The following is a 21999-nucleotide window of genomic DNA, read 5'->3' on the forward strand; positions in this document are numbered from 1 at the left end:
TATGTGTGCTTCGGTTTTTGTTAATATTATACGATGTAATATAAACTTTATTGTGCTTTACATAAAAATCCGCGCAAACACAAACACACAAACACACCCGCACATTATACGTACGAAAATAAATAGGAAGTGGTAAAAATTACACGCGGATGCATGTATTTATCGCCTATAGATTCAAGTGTGAACTCACGTACGCACGTATGTACGTTATTAAATTGACTACGTAATTACACGCGGTACGTAGAGAATGAAAATTGACAAACATCATATTACGTCACTGGATCACTAATTATTATTATTATTATTATTATTATTTTTTCTCGCGAATTTTTACGTGCATATTACCGCGCTTATTCGTCTTCGGTCTTCTCTTTCGTTCTTCGCAATTTCTGGTCTCCTGATCCATCAGGTCCGCCTCGGTCGCTCGGTCGAATCAATACTTTATGTGCTATATATCCCCCCTGTTATCGCGTAAAGTATAAGTATTACGAGCATAAACGGGACTGTAAAAAAAAAAAGAAATAAAAAGAAACAAAAAAACTACATGCCTCAAGCTTATCGCCGCAACGAACTACCAGAAATACATGCATCGGTGTAAATTACTACAGTTGTAAATATCAATGGGCAGTATAAGCTTGGCTCGCGGCTATATCGAATTCGAAATCGTGCGGATATATTGCACGCAATTTGAAATCGTATTATAATCGTATAAAACTAGCTTTCATTCATGCTCATATCTAAGTGTATATATACACACATATATACTTAGATATCAATATATATGCAATAATCTCGGGTATATCGGTCATTTTACATAGAGAGAAATTTCCAGTTACGGTTACAGGAAATAAAAACGATTTTTACATCCGCGTAAAAGGCAAAAATCTCACTTGTTTCACCATAATTTTTTCATCACCTGTACTCGTCCCGTTGTTTTCTTTTAAACGTAACAGCAATAATTTTACGTTAAGAAATGTTTTTTTTTTTTTTTTCCTTCAACTTAAAAAGCTTGGGAAACCAAACGAACAGGTTTAACGTTGCGATGATCATAAATTTTGCGTAGAATTTCGACAACGTTTGATATTTTTATTCAAGAATATATCGATATACGATCTCAACCGTAACGGATGAAATTTTTCTCAATGTGATTTCGACACGAAGGACGTAACTCGATTCATTCGGATCATCTACCATTTGTCGCACAATTGTCACACTCGGTTTTTTTTTTTTTTTATCTTGCAACCTTCACCGAAACTCGAAACGAAATCATCGTTAACGCAATTATTCGTCTAATCATCGAATTGACTCGAATCCCAGGTGGACCTGAGGCACATGGACGAGAAATCTGGAAGCAACGTCGTCGAGGTTGGCGTCGATCTTTCCGAATTCTACATGTCTGTTGAATGGGATATACTCGAGGTTCCGGCGGTCAGGCAAGTATTAATTTCACAGAAATTTAGTGGTAGAGGAAATAATACACTATATACGGATTATTGTTTAACGTACGGACAAACGGGGCTTCGGATTTCCGTACAGATTGTAATTACAGCTGCAGACACTCTGTGTGTACCTGAACACGATTTTCCACTATCGAGTGAAATTGTGAAATTAATCTAAACTATTCGTGTACAAAGCCTGCGAGCAGAGAAATTATAGAGGTATAATCTGATTGTGAAAACAAGTAACATTTTAACGAAGATTAATCCGTGAACAGCACTTTTATTTTAGATTGTTGTAACGAACGGTTTTCCGGATAAATTAATTGGACAGCGTGTAAATTGAGAAAATGGCAAAAACTAAAAGTGCATTTTTCAAATGGATTATTTTAAAAGAGAATGGAAATAGTGGATTGAAAAAAAAAAAATTTGGAACCAACAAACTGACAATATTTTCAGTCTTGATGGCATAACTGAATGATTAAATTATACATTTTGAAAATTGTGGGAATTATTTAAAATCAGCTGAAAATACATTTTGCGCGAGTATTGATTACAAACTTATAATTAGAAAAACAAAACAAGGAGTTTGAAATAACCCCGATATTTCGAGAAAAAGACACACTAATCAAGGCTAGATTTTCTTACAAATAATTTTACAATAATAGTGTTATCATGTCTAAATAGACGTTTTTTAATGATATTTGGTTTTCTGTTTCCTAGCTTCTCTGTTTTTTTTTTTTTTTTATGGTTGAGGCAGAAATATGAAACATAAAATTCTGTACAACTACAATCAAAAGTATTTATTTATTCATTCATTAGATAATTAGTACTTCTGGTTGCTTAATTGTTTAAAAAAGAGTACAACATTGAAGTTATCAAGTTGAGACTGTCTTCCCTCGGGTTTCTTATTTTGAAATTGTCTGTCGTTATTTCTTTTATTTTTAAATAAAGCTTTCTCACGATTAAGGGGGTATTCTAGTGTAGAGGAATGAATTTGAGGTGTTTTTTGAAGTGCTATAAACAAAAAACAAAAAATATTTTTACCATCCATTTTTTTATCAGGCGTTTATTATTATTTCACGATTACAAAAAAAAAAAAAACAAGTCAAAAAATACAAAATTGAAAGTGCTATGAGTTGTTGAAGTGGGGGGTACAAAAAAAATGGCGCGCCAATGTTGTCACGATTGCAAGCATTTTCAAAATCAGAAAAAAAAAAAAAAAGATTATTAATCTACATAAATGCAGCTATCGTACTAACTAAAAAAAAGTCGAAAAAAAATTTTGTTTTGCCAAATTACGGCTGTCCGAAAAAATAATACGTTTTTTTTGACTTTTTTGGACGTTTCTGAATTTTTTAAAAATAGTAAAAATTATTATTTCGTTATAATAATGGTTCGTGCGATAGAGACATGTATTGAGAAGATTCTCACCAAATTTCAAGTAAATCGGTTCAATAGAACTTGAGAAATCATGTCAACCGTTTTGAAAAATGTAGTTTTGAGAAAAACGCGTTTAAAGTTTCGATTAAAATTCGTTCCAGCCGAGCCAGTATTGAAGACGTGTCACTAAAATAGCTATATCTCTGAAAATAATTGAAATTTTGACTTGTCCTTTCAAGGACACATTCTTAAAAGGTTAAGCTTTGAAAATATAAAAAAAAAAAAAATCGATTTTTTCAAATTTCTACACTAGAATACCCCCTTAACTTAACTTTGATCATTGTGTTGCGAAGGTCTTCAGCAGATATATAGCAATAACGGCGACTTATTCGTTACGAAGCAAAGATCCACTCCCCTTTTTGATTTTGATGATATTCCAAGCGACTTTCCTCCCTATTTGATGTTATTTGTTTACACTTATTATTTACCGCTGGAACCTTCGTCACCGTCTACCGTTTTCAATTTCTAATACGGTCATCGATTATTTCCAAGCTTCTTAGAAATACATTATTTAATAAATACAATCAGGCGAATGTATCTACCCCGTAATTTACCTTATCAGTCAAATTATATTTAGTCGTTGTTTTGATTTCAAAACGAGCATAATTGAATCGTCACACACTGAGAGAAATTTTCAATTCCGGTTACCGCTCAGTCGTTAAATATTTTCATTTTTCACCACAATCGAAAAATATATTTCTAGGTAGAAAATGAAAATTAGTTTTCTAGCCGTTACCGGAAAGTCTAGTATCCGTTGCTAGTTTTTCTCACTACGATCACTGTTGCTATATTTTCTTGCAACCGTTGCGAAAATTTAACGCTCGTGAAACGATAAATTGACGTTAAAGCCTTGTTTAACTAAAAAAATAGAGTAAACCTCACAAACTGATTTTGCGTTGCAGTTATCAAAAAAGGATCGACGACAGCGCAAAATGGTTAGGCGTACCTCGTTTTTCGTAATTCCAACAACATTCAAACAGTTTTTTTAACGATACCCGTTTTACTCAATTTTTGCTACTTACTACAACAAATAAAAAATTTTGGAATAAAATTGGAAAATAATAAACCCTAATCAATAATTAGTTCTAAATTCATCCACGCATTTACATCACTGTATTTCAATTCATCAGCATCCATTAATCGCATCGCGACGAACTTCTTTCCAAAAAAAAAAAAAAAAATCAACCGTTATTCACTGGAATTGTTCCAAACTGTTGGAAGGTTGAAAAAAAAAGAAAAAGAAAAGAAAAGAAAGGAAAAACCTGTCAACTTAAAAGGTAATTCATCGCCGCGTATGATATTCGTTTAAATTTTTCATGTTCCTTGTATCGCATCGACTTCCCGTCAAAAAACCTCTCGATATAATGCATTTTCAAGTATCATCACTCGAAGCACGTGTGGCATGTATCAAACTTATGTACATATATGTATTGAGGTAGGTTTGATATACAGAGCGAAGGAGCGGGGAATCCTAGGCAAAAGGGTATAAGCTAGCAGGACGAAAAGAGGGTCCTTTCTCGGTGAATAAACGAGGCGTTGCCGCCTGGCAGGCACTCGCCCGAAGTGGTCCAGCGTGCAATAACATTCGTATTGATGCTGCGGCTTTCCAAGCGTCGCTTTTCTACCGCAAGCCCTCTCAGACCAGGGATCTAAGTAACTGTTTGACGTCCCTTTCGCACGACTCCATCCGAAGACGTAGAAAAACTCGCCTCAGCGCGAATTGCTCTTTTCATATTTTTCTTCGACCCCGTTTCCGGTGCGTTAGAAAAAAAAAAAAAGAAAATACAGAAATACCGTTTTGAATAATACACCAAATTTACGAATATTTTATACGGGAAATTATCGCGCAAATTTTTCTACGCGATATATCAATTGGATCTGCAATCAGGGAAAATTCACGTGGTTACATAAATGTATGTAAAACTTTTTACAAAGCTACCTCTGAATCTATTTTTTTTTTTTTTTTTTTGGGCGGGGGGGGGTTTACCGTCCAAAGTGTATTTTTCAAATTTTTGCAAGAGCATTTTTCAGATTATACGCAGGTTTTTCTTATTTACTTATTTTTTTTTTGCCAATTCGATCAAATTGAATAAAGTAAATTCCCGCAACGCTGCGCTTCTGATGAGAAATGCAAGACCCGGGTTAAAGGAGAGAATAAATTCCTGGGTCGTTAATCTGCGCGAAACTCGCTTCGCCCGATATGATAGTGGAAAAAGTTCTTCCGACGATTCTCTTTCAGGATCTCCATGTTCCGAGGCTTTGTCCGATTATCGACTTGTAACAACGAAGAATATATTACGCGTAAAGATTTGAGACTTAAGAGTATTTGAACTGAGATTCGGTCGTTAATTAAACCCAAGTTTATCACTTCGAAAACTCCTGATTTAACTGGTTCGGTACCTAAGAAGTGAGATAATATTCTTCTTCTTAAACTTATACAATACCAGAAAACAGAATTTCATTTCACTCGTATTTGCTACTACAGAAGCAGAAGCAAGCTTGGCGTTAAAATTTTTATCAACAAAGTAGAAATGCTTTCGATATAGTTTCAAGTGATTGAAGCGATCAAAAATTCTCACACGAAATTCATCATCAATGTGAAACCTGAAGCTCGGTGTCACAGATCTCAGAAATATTTCCTGATCAAAGGAACGACGTGAAATAATTTTCAAATGAAAATTTTCAATAACGTATAATTTAATTTGATTAAACCCACGTCTTTAATTCGAAAGGGATACTTCAGACGCCTTTTCGAATAACAAAGAGCCGCGAACTCCCGGCTCTGAGAGTTATTATTAATCAAACCAGGGTCTTATTTGCCGTCGAGATTCCGGCCTATATTTGCCAAAGACCGAACCGCAATCGGGTTACGATGCAGGCTAGGCGTGTGGCGATTGCGAATTGGTCAATCCTCAAACGTTGGCTGGCTATCTTTTGACAAGGGTCGCCGGGAGTCCTGCAGGAACAGATGGGGTCCTCTGGTTTGCTCGCCCAAAGGACTTCGACCGAGCTAACGAAGGTCTGACAAAATAAAAAAAAACAAAAAACTTCCCCCCGATGCCTCTCGGGGTTCGTTCCGTTACGAAACTCGCGATTGAGCTGTTTGAGAAATCGGCTCTTCGTAACTCGCAAAAAGCACGGTCAGATCGAAAAAGTGTCGAAAAACAAAGGTTCGACAATCTTATTCACGGTACAATGTACGCAACTTTTGATTATAAGGAAAAAAAGTTATTCGTAATGTAGGAAAACAAGATGGCCGTGAGACAGCCATTCAACTTCCGGTTTTCAAATATGCAGGATCCAATTTCATATAAAGAAAAAAACAATCTTAATGACCAGTTTGAATTGGTAACTATACATTCGGATTTGTGATCAACGATTTGAAAGCTCTCGGATACCGTGTTGCGTGAAAATGTGACGATGTTTTTATTTTTTTTTTTTTATTTTAAACCACTAGAATAGATCCACCATTACGGATTTTCGATTCGTTGTCGGCGACTCAAAAATCAGCCGGTTACTAATTTCTACGAAAATTCTAATATTTGGTAGATTTTTTGGCAATCGTATTCGATTCGCCGCATTTTGGATTTCGCAAATCTGACCTCAAATTCGTTGTCAGTCACCCAATAAACCCCTGAGTACCAATTTTGATCGATATCCAAATATTTTCATTATTATTTTTTTTTTTTTGAATGCGCCAAAATTAACTGTTGCAAATTTGACTTTAGACTCGTGATCAGCTGCGAAAAAACCTTACATTTCCAATTTTTATTCTAATCCATTCATTCATTCACCCATTCTCGAGAGATGATATTTTTTTTTTTTTTTTTTTTCTTTTTGAAATTTTGTTATTTAAATAACTCAGAACGTACCGAACCGATCAAAGCCAAAACCCGGTCGGTTCTAAGTTAGAAAAAGCCGCGTCGATCGAGACAAAAACAACTTTTCACTTTCGGGGTGATTACGATAGTTTCGTTTTTCTTTAAAAAAAAGAAAGATGCGCAGTTAAAAATGGCGATTACCTGCTTCAAAAATTCAGATGCTAACATAATATTTAATTTCATTTCATTTCGCTTCCTAAACGAATTCTCGCCGTTATAATATTATATATTAATTATAACAATATAAGATTCGAGTATTTTTTTTTTTTTTTTTTGCACACACATCAGTTTTTCAACAGCGATCGTTTGCCGCGGCTGCAAGTTTCTTTCCCACCCCAGTTTACGTCGTTCTTGTCTTTTTATTACCACATAGGTGTGTACGTATATGCCTCATTCTGCTTCTTCTTCTACCGCAGGAACGAAAAGTTTTACACTTGCTGCGACGAGCCGTACCTGGACATCACGTTCAACATAACGATGCGACGTAAAACCCTCTTCTACACCGTAAACATCATCATTCCCTGCATGGGGATATCCTTTCTCACCGTTCTAACATTCTACCTGCCGAGCGACAGCGGCGAAAAGGTGAGTCTTTGACTATGATTTTTAACCGTGATGTTTATGAAAATTAAAGGTGAAAACTGCGCGTCTCACGTTTGAGGTATAAGATTTTGAAAAACATCTCGGTGTAATATCATTACTGAAAAACACGTGCGAATATTGATCCTTCGATTCGACGACGATTAACAATTTTCACATATTTATGCGTACTGATTTTTATGCATGTATTCCGTAATTATGTTACTGTATACATTATTACACTGCCACAGAAAAAAAAAAAAATCTCGCTTCACGAAATTATAGTTTACAACTTAACGTTGAAACTCGTGAAAGGAAATCGCCGTTAAAAATTTTAAAAAGTTGAACATTTTTGTTTTTTTTTTCTTCTTTTTAACTTATACAGGCACGTTTTATTTTCTTGCTCCTCTTCGTCTTCGCATTGCTTGTTTTCACCTTCATTTAAACAAGGGTGAAGATACTTGAAACCCACGATAGGTTATAATTACGCATCTAGATTTATCGTGATCTTTCACTTCTCCTTTCCCCGGTTCAAAACACCCACGAAAAAGACGCTTTCTTGTCGCGATTAAATTTTTCCACCACAGTACGTCCCATCGGGAAAAATTATTGACGAAAAAAATCATCGTTGACCTTCTTTCGTTGTTGATTAAAATCGGCGTATTGTTGATTCAACGTAACGGACTTTCAGTAATTTTAACTCCAGTTTTTAAAGCAATTATACATTTTGAACGGGGTTTGCTTTATTCAAATGTATAGATAGAGCTTCGTTCTCTTGTGCATTTTTTTGGTTTTCTTTTTTTTTTTTTTTTTATCCGAATCAAATGCCAAGAAGCATTGTTATCGACAATGATATCAAACAATACGTTCAGTGACCACGATATCTCAAAAACCACTTTATTTACATTTCACGCCAGATTCTGAGACGATATTCTTATTTTAGACAGTTTATTCTCTTTTACACAATCCCATATCCTTCTAATCATCGTCATCCTTATATTTTCTATGATCATTAAGTGGAAAAAAAAGGTATTATAAATTTTTCAGGAAAAATCTCGGTTTGATTTCAAACGATCGCTACTTTATTAAAAAACAAAGGATAAAAAAAAAAAATTTTTCAAAACCATCCGAATCGTGTGAATATATATATACATATATATATATATAAACAGTAAACGCACAAGCAGTTGATTTATATCACTGGAAACAATTCATCGAATAGTAAAATCGATACACCTATTCATTTATGTATAGGCAGCGGGAAAATGGGCAAAGCTTTTTTTTTCGCGCGAGCAGAACGAGCGTGTAAATTAATTACGGGTATTCAATTGTGCCGCAACAGCAAAAACGGGATTGAATAATACGCGTCGTGGCGAAGAGGCGGATTCGCCGCGTTGAATAACCGTCGAACGTAGTTTCGAGGGATGCATTTTTCGTGCGGGGAGAAGCCGAGAGCGTACGGGTTGCAGGAGAGAATTAATAAATATTCCACACCTGACCCCGGGGGTTAAATTTAACCACCAAGATCGGCCTGGTAAAACTGAACTGGTGTAAATATAAAAGTGGAAGGTGCAACGAAAGGGGAAAAATCAATCGGTGCAGGAAAGTTCAGTCGATACTCAGTTCCGGAGAGAAGCTGTCGATCTATCAAGTTTCGAGTTCCGAATTTAGAGTTTAAAGTTTCGTCTGCTAGTTACAGAAAAGCGAATCGCCTGAATACTGTCAGAAACATTTTGCATATGTGATTTTTTACCAGACTCGTCAAACTGAGGATTTACTAGATCGCGCATTTTTGGATGAAAAAAATTGATGAACGACGTTTTGAATCTTTTTGTGACGCTGATTATTGCAATGAAAATTATCGCTTTTCAAACAGCCTGTCAACCCGATTTTTTATACGATTATGCACGAAACAATTTTTCCGATTCATTTGACCTGAAAGAAGTTTAATTGACTCGTAGAAGTTGGAAATTGTTACTCAATTTGCAAATTAGTGAATATAATTTCATCGAGACAAAAAGAGTTTTACTAATTCTACGAAAGTATTAAGTATCGTTATTGTACAGCTTTCATTGACAGTGAAATTATTTTATAAAATCAATGAAATTCCGAACTAAATGAAATGATGTAATTTTGCAAATTGTGCAAGAATTACGCAGTGAATAGTTTTTATTTTTTCCTTCGCAGTTTTTGCGCGTACAAGGAATATAGATTTTTTCTTATTTATAAATAATGTAAGCCACTGAGACGTTTTTTATCCTATCAATATATAAACTATACGGTGTGTATTGATTTTATAGAATATTTTATCCGGTGACAAAAAACAGAGAAAAACGAGGTTGAATCATTTTTATACACTGATTTCTGAATCAGGAGTTTCTACTTCTTCTTACGATTTATAAGACAAACTGCAGCCACGCATGATCTGGAAGGGTGGCGATAAATTGGCATGAGCGTTAAATCTCCTGAAATTTTATTTTTATTTCGATGATGGAAAAACTGAAAATATCAATTTTCCATAACGGGAATTAGAAATGATTTTCTGATGCGAGAAATTCAATTTTTTACATCGAGAAAAAAAAAAAAAATACAACGAAGATTGTCTTAATCTGACTTTTTTGTACATTATATATTTTTTTCAAATCGACTTGAATTCGAAGCGAATAGAGAGTTGATAATTTCAACGATTTAGGTTTCAGTAACTTACACTGTGAGAAATTTTTAGTTCCGGTTACCGCTCAGTCCTTAACTATTTTCATTTTTTACCGCAATCGAAAAATATATTTCTGGGTATAAAATGAAAACTAGTTTTCTAGCCGCTACCGGAAAGTCTAGTATCCGTTACTATTCCTTCTCATTACGATCGCTGTCGCTATATTTTCTTGCAACTGTTGCGAAAATTTAACGCTCGTGCAACGATAAATTGACGTTAAAGCTTCAATTAACTAAAAAAGTAGAGTAAACCTCGCAAACTAAATTTGCGTTGCAGTTATCAAAAAAGGATCGACAATAGCGCAAAATGATTACGCGTACCTCGTTTTTCCCAACAATATTCAAACAGTTTTTTCAACGATACCTGTTTTACACAATTTTTCTAGTCACTGTAAAAAATGAAGTTTTTCTCAGTGTAACAAAAGTGGTAAAACGTCAGGGAAAAACCCGGAAACGTCACGGAATTATTTCCTAAAAAATTTATGACCAGCCTGATTAAGAGCAACTCCTGCAGCTGCAGGGCACAATTTACCTCCTCTCCCAAAGCCCTCGACATCGACTCTAATTACCATCCGATTCCGTGCGCCCCGCTTTCTGCGGGTGGTACAGTTTAATCACCGTTTATAACTTTTCGAGTTATAAAGAGAGGCTGGTAATATTTTCCGTGGGGTGTAAGACGCACGTAATCGTTGCCCAAAGGCTGCAGCTCAACTGTCTGGGGGCGTTTTTTAATGCCTGCCAAACCACGCGCAGCGACTCGCAATAAATTTTATCGCGGGTCTCGCATTTTCCTCCCACCATTTCTCCCTTGTATATCTTACACTCATTCTATCGGGGATACGGCGTTGGAATAATGAAGTTGAAACACAAGATTAGGAGGGAAATTGGGCTTTTCAATTGGCCCGAACCGCCTGCTGATCAACCCGAACTTCGTCCCAGCAGAATAATTATACGCGCCTTTAACCCTTTCGGAACTGATTTTAATCTAGTGGTGGGAAACACGAATTTTTTTTTTTTTTTTCCTCAACTTTTATCGATTCTTTATCTTTCACCTATAATATCTTCTTTTGTTCAGAATTTTTTCAAGTCCGTATCAAAAGTTAGACGCGTATCCATTACAGTGGACACGTACATAAATGTTTCGAAAGTTTCGAACTTTGCATTAAGATGTCCCGAGTTTGTATATTTTTTATTCATGACTTTTGAAACTGTTCTAGAAACATGTTTTTTTTTTCTCTTTTTTCTTTTTTCATTACAGGCAAAAAATTGATTTCCAACAGTCTGTCAAATTAGGAACTTAGAGGACGAATATTAAACGCATCTTTTTTTTCTATTATTTCAAATGCAATTCTTAATTAGAAAACATAATTAAGTAAACGGACGGTCTTCAATATATATATATATATATATTTTTTTTTTTAGGTAGTTATCGGACCTTTTGATAAAACCGATCCTTTAAATAGAAAATCTGACGAGCGAAACTTCTTTTATGAATTTTTGAAATGTATGATCACTGCAATGGAGAGCCGTTCTGAACGGATTAAGGATGTTGGTTTTCCAAAAATCGATACGTTTTATCAATTTTATAACGATTATGTGTGTACAATGAAATACATAACGTGTACAAGCATCATAAGCGATATTTAGAAAAAAAAAAAAAAATAACCACGTATAATAAACCATTGTTTTGCAAAAATTTGCAAGGAAAGTAAAACGAGCGTGATTTTGTCGCTTGGGTAAAAAAACGTTTTTTTACATTCAGGCTTTGATTTTGGAAGTTCTTTTCAGTTTGCGAGGTAATCGGAAATCGAAAACTTTTTTCCATATAAGAATATTGCTATTTTTATTCCTTCATTGCGACTTTTGCACGATTGTCATTGATATTTAAGCCGATGGTACGACAAGTGAATATTAAAAAATCCTAGGTAACCATTGTCAGAAAATTGTAATAGAGAAGAAAAATTTTGAAAATAATCAGTGTTACGTTTTTAATGTGTGCTATCACCTGGTCGTATGTTGTTTTTAACCGCTGATCCTCAGGTATAAATTTTTTTAGGCATTAGACCATATTCTAACTTTTTTTCATTCGGTATTCGAATAGTTGACGAAAAAAAAGAATTTGGTCATAATCTTTCTCTTTTCTAATTGCACAAAAATCATAACTCACATGGCGGATTGTAAAACAACAAATGACGTCACCCGTGCTATGATATAACTGTAAATTGAATTCAATCGCATGTAACAATCGAAATTGAAACTTTTGGGAAAAAAGAAAAAAGACTGTTATGATTATTTCAACTTGCTTCGCCGAACGCACGTATTTTCATTCGAAAATAAATTTTAGGACGAAGACTGAATTGTCCGTGTCAGGTTTAATTTAATTTAATTTATTATAATTTAATTTCTTGCTACGGGTTATTTTTTTCTTGGGTTATTTTTGCACGAGTTATTAACGTCGGTCACAAATTTTTCCGCTAATACCGTAAGAATGTGGATATATTCATACCGATATATATTCGAGAACACAATGAAAAACATCCTCGCCTGACAATCACCGGTCTTATCTATGGGATAACTCGGAGGGATTTTCGGCGCCCCCTTTTGGAGAGAGACTTATCGAGGGTGGAGGATAACGTATTGCCACATATACATGCGAATTCTTCGAAACACATAAGCGAAGGCCTCGGATTAATAATAAGGGAATATGCTTCCGGCTGCAGGGCTCTCATTACGAAGGCAATAAATACTCGAATTGTTGAAAACTGTTGTAGAATCTTTGACATTGTTTTTTCATCTTTATTCAAAACTTCATCAATCTCTATCACCATTCGTTTTCACCCCTGCAAGATTTCGACGAGCGAAAATAGTAGTAAACCATTGTTGTTTTTACAATTCAACATTGCCAATCGGATTACCGATAAATTTCACCCGCATATTGTTGATTACAGAAAATGATGTGAGAAAAGAGAGAATTTTTCAAAGTTTAACTTTGTTTATTTGAGAAAGGTATTTTTGAAGCACTTTTTTACCGGTCAGTGCCGCCCTGAAAATAGCCAGAAATATTTTCCTTGCTCGAGGAGGGTCCGCGGAATTACATATATATAAAAAGTAAGAGAAACACGAACGTGTACAGAGGGGTCGACATCCATTTGTGAACCCATAACAAGCCGGCTGACTACGTTGGCAAGAGGTCGTAAAGCTTTCAGAGGGAAAAGGTGGACATCTGACATCGGATCAAAGTCGCGTCGTCTCGCCTCGCATTTTCAAATATTCTCTCGAATAACACAGGTCAACAAAAAAAAATATTTTTTCTACGTGATTATATTTAAATTGATACATTTTGATTCTGTGCATCGAATGATAATCAAAATCTTCATTCGTTACTTGGAAAATTTAATTTGGTCTTTTTTACTTTGACAAATAAATGTTGAAGTTTTTTGATAGATAGTGTGTAAGCAGAAGGTGGCAGCAAGTCGAAATAAAAAGCACACTTTATCTAGTGAAATTATCTTTTCTTTTATTAGGTAAGTGAAAGAAATCAAAATTTAATATCTAGAACACAAGCTTAAAATTCTTGTTGATCGGTGTAATTATTCGGACGTTAGCTTATTCATTGGGGTGTTTCGTTTTGAAGTAGGATTTTTGTTTTTTTGTCTCATTTCGAAAGAATATCTTAGCCGAAGGATATCTATAAAACCGAATTTTCAATAATCGATCGTGGAATTTGAAGTCTTTCCAATTAAATAACAGAAAGAAAGGTGTAATTTTTTGTTTGTACTTTTTTTTACAATGGTTATTACTCAGTCGTATTTGATGAGACGGGCTTGATCCCTAGAATATTTTATACAGAATTAAACTGCTCCCTTTATTTGTTTGTATAAATTTATGCTGCAGTTGTAACAAAAATAAAAAAACTGGGTACGAAAAACGTCAGAATATGAATATTCACATAAAATTGACATTCGAGGCTCGATTATGTTCTTCAAACCGTTTGGGTGGTCGACTTTGTTGAATTGACGCAACTTTTGTAATTAGGAGTTCAATTCTCGCCAAAATTCATTCGGGATCAAATCCCCATCATTAAATACGGTTGAGAGGTAAGTATTTGGAAAAAAACTGATATTCTTACCATGTTATTTGAAAACATTGGTCTCACCAAAATCCGATAAGACTTTTCATCAATTCCATTATGAGTACTAATAAAATACCGGGAGCGAGAATAAATATGCTACTTTAATACAAAACACCCTATAAATGTAGATAGAAAACGGCGAAATCGAAATCCCGCAGAAATCCGTTCCTTGACCGTTTCTGGCCATCCCACCGTGTGCCACCAGTTTATTTGACGCGACATTTGGGTATTGGGAGTTTCAGCTGGTTCTTGCTATCTCTCTATCTTTCTCTCTATCTATCTCTCTATATATTGGTCTACATTTATATCTATCTATTTATGTCTCCTTTTCTCTCTTTTTTATTACAGAGTCCGCAGAACTTTTCAACTGTTGAATTGGTAAAATGCCATGCTTCTTCTCCTCTGCTCTCGTAACTTGTTCGCAGGTGGAGCTGTCGAGGTTGGAATGTCAAAGTGGTTAGCTATTTACAGGCCGCTATTACGCGCCACAAGGTTTTACACTCGCCAAGGGAGACTTTCCGTATCACGGCTGTAATCACGCCGCGCCGGTCCAATCCGATCCGGGGATATAGAGGGCCGGCTAATCGACCGCGAGACTAATTCTCACTACGGAATTCACGTAGTTGAAATAGTATTTTTCCCCGCGTAACGTCGTATTATTAAAAAACGACGAGTCCTCGCGAATCCTTTGATCTAATCTGAATATTTTCATTCAGATATTAATTTACGGTATTCGCTGAGAAATGTCCAGACTTGGTAAAAGGTTGGAAAGTCAAATGATTTTTTATGAAACGAGGAGAAGAAAAAAAAAAAAAGATGTGATGAGAAAAAGATGTAGAAATAATCCACTACTTTGATTGAAATTATTGTTTTAAACGATATCCAAGTGAAAAATTACGTGAATCAGTTAATTATGTCTATTATGTACGATCAAGCTGTCAACTTACCAATCAAATTACGAATTTTAACAATTATTTATACAGAATTTACATTATGGAATGAAAAAACTTGCCTATCATCAATGCAGAGAAAGAGAAATATAGTTTAACATTTGCAAAAGTGCTGAAATAATTTTCGCTGAACGATTTCCGGAGAGTTGAATAGCAATTAAAGCTTGCATGAAAATTCAGAAGCAATGTCACATCATTAATTTATTAATTTATTATATATTTCTTTGGATCAGTGGTACCAAATGGATGGAAAAAATTTTGCGTTACAAATTTCAAAACTTTGTCAATGGATCAGTCTGTTTCTGATTATGTATTGGAATTCAAGGGTTGGCCGATCGACACGCGAACTTAATATTAAGGGTGGATATAAATAATTGAAGCAATTACTTGGATGATTTGTACAGGGTTCGCCGACCTCGAGTGAGATTCGATTATACGGAGAGGGCGAGAGGAATGAGAGAGAGGGGCGATGGGGCGTTGGAGGGGGGGGAGGTATGTGTGGAGCAACGATCGCGAAATTACCTGGGAATTGCTAATCCAGCTTATCGCGTTGCCCTTTCAGGGTAATGCTACTTCACGTCAACGATGCCGTTGTTGCGAGGAAACTTCGCGAGCCACATCGATGCCGGATTTCACATCGACCCGATTTATCTTATTTGAACGAGCTTAGCACTTATTGCGATTTAAAATCACGATCAATTACAGAATTGCGATATGAATGATGTGAAAAAATGAAGGTCCTCGATTCTCGGAATTCAGGAAGTATTATTAGGGTGGAGACATGTCTCCCTGTTACGTCGTATGGCAAAAGTGGGACAGATTTGGGTACAAGTTTTGTAGTACCGATAGCGCCACCCGCAGCGCTGGCGACGTTTGAAGCATCGAGAGTATGCGCGCGCAGCTGCGCGCGCAGAAGTTTGACGGTTTATTAGTGTTGCCGGTGTTGCCGGGCATCAGGCGCAGTGCAGCTAACTATACTAGCACTGCGAGTAGAGCAGTACTGCAAACTTACGACCAAAATGTAAGTCCACTTTTGTAACGCGGAGATATGTTTTCTCCCTGATATTACTTCCCGTAGGAATCGAAAGTCCGATTCCTATACCGCATCTTTTCGTGGAAGCGCACCACTGACACTCCAAATTATAGGCAATTCGAGGTACAAGTTCAATCTGAGCAGCTTAATTGGTCTCCTGTTTCTGTTAGCGCGACGCTGATGCCGTCACGACGAAACTCGGAGCTGCTCAGAGCGGACTTGTACCCTGAATTGCCTATAATTTAGGGCCGTAGTGGTGCGATTAGGCTAACAGACACGGTATAATCATAAAGAAACAAAATACACACTCGGCCTCATCACCTTTTATCGTATTACCTTCTATGTAAAAGCCACCGATTACACCGAGCAAGAAAAGTTATTTTGTAACTTGCCTTGATAAAATTCGAGCATTTTTTACTCTACAGGATCTAGCATGGTGGAAAAAATAAACGTAAGAAAAATGGTGGATCACATCAGGATTTTCAGATATTTTAATTTTAGAGTCAAAAACCGAGGGTTTCTATCGCTTGACATCTCAAGAATAAAATCTCCGACAGAGTTCAGCCTATGCTTAAACTGAAACTCAAAGGATCGTCGCTTTTCAGAAAAAATATCAACTCATTGGATCGTATGATAATTGATCTGAAAATAAAGCTCGAGTTTTCACCTTTTCGTAAAAAAAAAAAAAAAAAAAATATCCGTACTTTATAGGACTGTAAACTCAAAGGGATTAGAAAATAGAAGGATTACAATATTGAATTTTGAATAAGGCGAGAATTTACTTTACAGAATTTCATAAAGCAGAAAGTTGAAGTACAGAAAAGTTGAAAATGTACAAAGATAGAGTACACAAAACCAAAATAAAAATTGGTGAGAATTCTGGCAATTCAATGTTTCGACTTGCGATATTTTTATTTAATTTGACGATTCTACACGTTGGCTTTTTGTATCATGTAACGTGGGAAGCGACGCAAAACGTTCGATTAACTATCACCTGCGGCTCGTTCTCGGTTTTGTGCCGCATCTGTACTCACACACGAAATTGAAGGTAATTGATAGATCCCCAGGTTGTATCTGTATTACGACAGGCAGGGAACCCTCCCATTTTCAATTAAAACCTATTCCCCCGGGAATTGTTTTATATCGGCCACAAATTTCCACATTTCAACAGGGATGATGCTTCATAACTCTAAAAAATTACTGAACAGCGGTAAAAAAATTATCACTTCGTTTACAGGGAGTCAATTTTCCATTCGGGAAAGTAAACACAAACAATTTTTCACCCCTCTTCAAGGGTTTAGAAGAAAAGGGTCTGAAAATATTGTCTCATCTTTTTCGAACCACAAACCAAACGCAAAGGTTTCGAACTCACAAGTTTCTTTTTTTCATCGAAAAAGAAACCCAGTTCACAAGTTTTAGAGAGTGTAATGAATATTTTCACACATTGTGACAATTGGAAAGAACAACTTTTTTCCAACAATTCGAAATTCCGTGTTCAGTCCGATCTCATGTGATTTTTCAAATGACTAATTGGCTACCTCAATATTTGGTGACAGAAGTGGGATTTCATGACATTTACGTTTCTACACATTTACACAGTTGAAAATTGGACGATATCATGAAACTAATTCATTTAATTGTGATGCGATGATTGCGAGATTCTCAACAAAAAAATAAACAAATAAAAAGTGTAATAAAAAAATGCGTCATGGAGGGATTTAGATTATTGTCGAGGATTTTTTCACCGAGGTGCGAAGTTCAGGGAATATATTTTGTTGGGCCAAATTCATTTCGGGTATATTGGGCGTACATTTACGTTGGTCCCTTCAGAGGCGAGGGACGAAACGACAGCCTGAATCCCTCAAGGAAGTCTCTCTTCACCTTTCCTTTCCAGCGGCTGCATATATCCCACATTCAAATCACCCCCCTGATTACCGTGGCTTTTTGTTAAGCCAGCACGAGCTGAACTTGCCTCAAGAAAACGTCCCAATGTAACGAAAGCACGTCTGTCACAACACAGAGGAAAGAAAAGAGAGAAAGCATAAGGCTCCGAATTATTCGCCCGAAAAACCCACGCCTTACATTCGAAGGAAATCGTGCGGAAAATTTGAATGATGGGGTTCAATGTTACACTACGAATTATCGACCCCGGATATATCAGACCTTTGGTTTGCTGCCGTGTATTTTTATCGTTGCGTTTCAAACTAAGGTAAGTGTACCAGTTATTGACCCTGTCCCAAATATTGAACTTTTTTGGTTGTATCTGTCTGATCGTTAGTTCTAAAATGACGTAAAAATAAATTTCAATGTTTAATGCCGTAGCAATTGATTTTGGTCATCGAGAAATTCATGATTCGTTCCGTTAATCTATCATTTTGGAAAAGAAAAGGGTCAATAACTTGTACACTTACCTTATTGCGTTAATTTGACATTTTTGGAACAGTCCAAATTTTACGTAGAGCTTTTTCGCTGTTCCTATTTCTGGTTTTTGTATTTCGAGGTGTAAATCTTATCTGTGCAACGATTCTGTTTCAGGTGACACTCTCGATCTCGATCCTGATCAGTCTTCACGTCTTCTTCCTGTTAGTCGTGGAGATAATACCGCCAACTTCGTTGGTTGTACCACTCCTTGGAAAGTATCTAATATTCGCGATGATCCTCGTGTCCATAAGGTGAGTAAGAATATTCGCGCGTGTGTGAAAATAGCCATCGTATTGTGAAACTGGGAAGAAACGCGGGCGTACAAATCTCGCGGGAGAACGGTAACGGAGCCTAGCTTGCAAGCTCGTTCCTCCGCAAGCTCGGATCAACGGACATCGCGATACCAAGATCGTGCAATAAAGCGAAAAGTACGACATGCGCGAATCGCATGCAGGTCCGTTTACAAGATAACACAGAACCGAACAATAACCTTTTGTTTCCAGAAAATATCCTTCGCGGTACACCGAGAGTGCTTTTATGCCGGCCCATCCTCGGCTCTCTATCGATCTAGGGACTCGTTGTCACGCCTGTCTGACTCGGTCGAATACACTGGACCGGAAAACCGGAAAACTAATCACGATGTCCACCGGACGAAAAGTCGATAGCTGGCGTTCTTGGATTTCGAAAATTGTCTAGGATTAGTCTTCCTAAAAAATTTAGCTACCAAATCGAAAGGACGTATAAAATTTTGTCCACAATTAGCATCGATGTCCGAGCTTTTGTTCACAGTTTCAGTATTCTTTGTATCCTTTTTTTCGTTTTTTTTTTTTTTTTTTTTTTTTTTGTTTCGGTAAATGACGTTCGTAGCTTGCTAAAGCGAGAATTTGACGAAGACTCGGAGTGAAAATATTCCGTATGAAAATGAAAAGAAAAACACACGACTACGGATTCTCTGATTTTACTCTTGGAAATACTCGGACCTTGCAAGGTTTGATAAATACTAGACACGCACGGATTGATCCGGGGAACTTGGAGAACCGTATCGAAGGATCGTCCATATATCTGTTTCTTACCCACGAATCTCTCAATTGGCTCCGAGATAGGAGTCTGCAGAGTTGAGTAGTTCGGTATCCAACTGGGATGAGAATCACGTGCGATTACTGAAAGCTTCGAAGAAGTTTGCAAATACGTGATATAGCTGTATGAGAATTTTAAGCATTTTGCTTTGTACGTGCGAGAGTTTCGAATGGTCTGAATCCGGGAAACGGTCTCACTCCCCGTCTCTCTTTCTCTCTCACTTTTTCTCCCCCCCCCCCCCCCCCCCACCGCCCTTTCCTATCTCTCTCTCTCTCTCTATTTCTCTCTCTGGCCATTAGCGGCGAGCCGCCCTCGTCGCCCTTAAAAAAAAAGGAACGCTGTTTTCTTTGTCAAGAAAAACTTGGCAGTCAGAATGAATTACAAAGTTTCATACCCAGCGTATCTCGAACCTTTCTTCCACCCCGCAGAATATTCCTTATCTTTCTCTCTCTCTCTCTCTCTCTCTCTTTTTCTCATAATTTCTCTCCGACTCTCTTAAGCTTTCGAGGAACACTTTACGAGTACATGGAATTAATCACAGTAGCTCTTTCGAGGCAAACGATTGGCGATTCTCGTTTTCTCACGCATTATTTATCCATTATACGCAATGTTCACATGTAAACTATAATTACCGACGTCTCGTTAGCACAGTTTTGAAAACAACGCTATTATTAATACCTCCTCGTATGAACGGGCATGGTTACAATGGTCCAAACTTCCTCGCCATGAGTTCATGTTTGAGTTGGGCTTATTATGCGGACTACGTCGGAGTTGTTCATAGGTAAGATTATAATTATAAGCACTCGGGGTTATTCTCTCTCTCTCTCTCTCTCTCTCTTTCTCTCTCGATCTCTCTCTTTCTCTCTGTTATTATGCTCACGATTCCACGTATTTCGACTCAGCATTGTCGCGAATAAAACAAAGCCTGACCTTACGAATGCCAAATTATTCGAAATCAAAATTATTCATACTTTCACGTTTGATATACTTTTATTATTATAGGACTATAATTGACATTATATTTCACATTTATTCCCCAAAAATTTGACGAAATATTATATGTATATATATTATATACGCAAATTTCAATTTATCAACAATAATACTTTGTTATATGATAAAAACAAATTTGTCAAAGTTTTCTCAGTAATAACAGATTCTACTTGTCGATAAATCAGGCTGACATTTCATTTCAGCGAATTTGAGATCAATCGAGGAAAAAAAATTATTACAACGATGTTACTAAATATGTATATTATTACAGAATAATTGAAGCTGAAGAAAAAAAAAAAAAAAAAAACGCCAGAAAAATTATTTTAAATGTGGCTTGTTGAACGAATTGCAACGTTTCGTATCCCAGGGGACGGAATCAGGTATAAAACTCGGCATGAATTTCGTCGCGAGTTACGTTTCAACGACCGTTGAGAGTTGGAGATTCGCTTCCGTCTAACGATTATTATTACTATTATTGTGATTGTTATTGCATAGGAGAAAATACAAGCGCGAACGTAGGTACAATTCAGAGATGAGAGAACCGTTGAATCGTCAGCGAATTTTACAACAATCTCGTCTGTATTTTTTTCCTTCTATTTTCTTGTCCCTTTGCTTGAAAAAAAAAAATATATATATATATATATATATATACATATATTCTCCAGCATCTTTTTTATCCTTAGTTTACCGCCGATCATCATCGCCACTGATTTCCCTCGAGTATCCATTCTGCACTTTTCAAATTGCACGTTTCCTCTGGGTAGTGAAAGTAAAAAAAAAAAAAAAAAACGAAAAAAAAAAGAATCAAATCTGTAATATATCTCACAAATTCGATCATGTTTGATAAAATCTCAATTATACTCTGTAATAATTACTCTTGTCAAACTTATCGTCACAAATGTCAATAGCTCAGATCTTATTATCAAGTTTGTTTCGGGATTTTCTTTCCGCCACTAAATTTCAGACAGAATTACGGTGCTCAAAGGTGTAACCTAAGGTACTGTAGGTTCTTATACAAAACCATATCCGGTTTAACAAGAGTTTGCGGAAGCGAAACACTCGTAACCCGTACAACCAGAGCCGCGCATCCGGTACTCAGCTTGAAGCCAACTGTGCACGGAGTTATGAATAGGTGCATAAATTCACCTACTCTGTGTAGATTCGCCTACCTGCAGAAGCGAGAATTGTAGAAAATACGATGGGACAAAACCGCGCGATGCGGAATTATAATATCAATGTAAAATAATTTTAGGATCTGGTGGTTTGCAAAGTTGGATTTGATTTCTAATAAGAAAAATTTTAAGATACAGTTTCAATGGCATCTAAGAAGTGATTAAGAATT

The 21999-nt window shown here is 36.3% G+C and overlaps 1 protein-coding gene across 6 annotated transcripts in view; it reads left to right on the forward strand.

Moving 5' to 3' along the window:
- The window catches only part of LOC107227896 (acetylcholine receptor subunit alpha-like), a 138110-nt gene that overhangs the window by 93472 nt on the left and 22639 nt on the right, over nucleotides 1-21999 (forward strand). For all 6 annotated transcript variants that reach the window (XM_046736926.1, XM_046736928.1, XM_046736927.1 and 3 more), the window contains 3 exons: nucleotides 1318-1433; nucleotides 7177-7345; nucleotides 18702-18838. In XM_046736926.1, coding sequence (XP_046592882.1) covers nucleotides 1318-1433; nucleotides 7177-7345; nucleotides 18702-18838 — 422 coding nt within the window. The remainder of the gene's footprint in view (nucleotides 1-1317; nucleotides 1434-7176; nucleotides 7346-18701; nucleotides 18839-21999) is intronic.

Source organism: Neodiprion lecontei, chromosome 4, assembly GCF_021901455.1.
Source record: "Neodiprion lecontei isolate iyNeoLeco1 chromosome 4, iyNeoLeco1.1, whole genome shotgun sequence".
In the NCBI taxonomy this organism is placed as follows: Eukaryota; Metazoa; Arthropoda; class Insecta; order Hymenoptera; family Diprionidae; genus Neodiprion; species Neodiprion lecontei.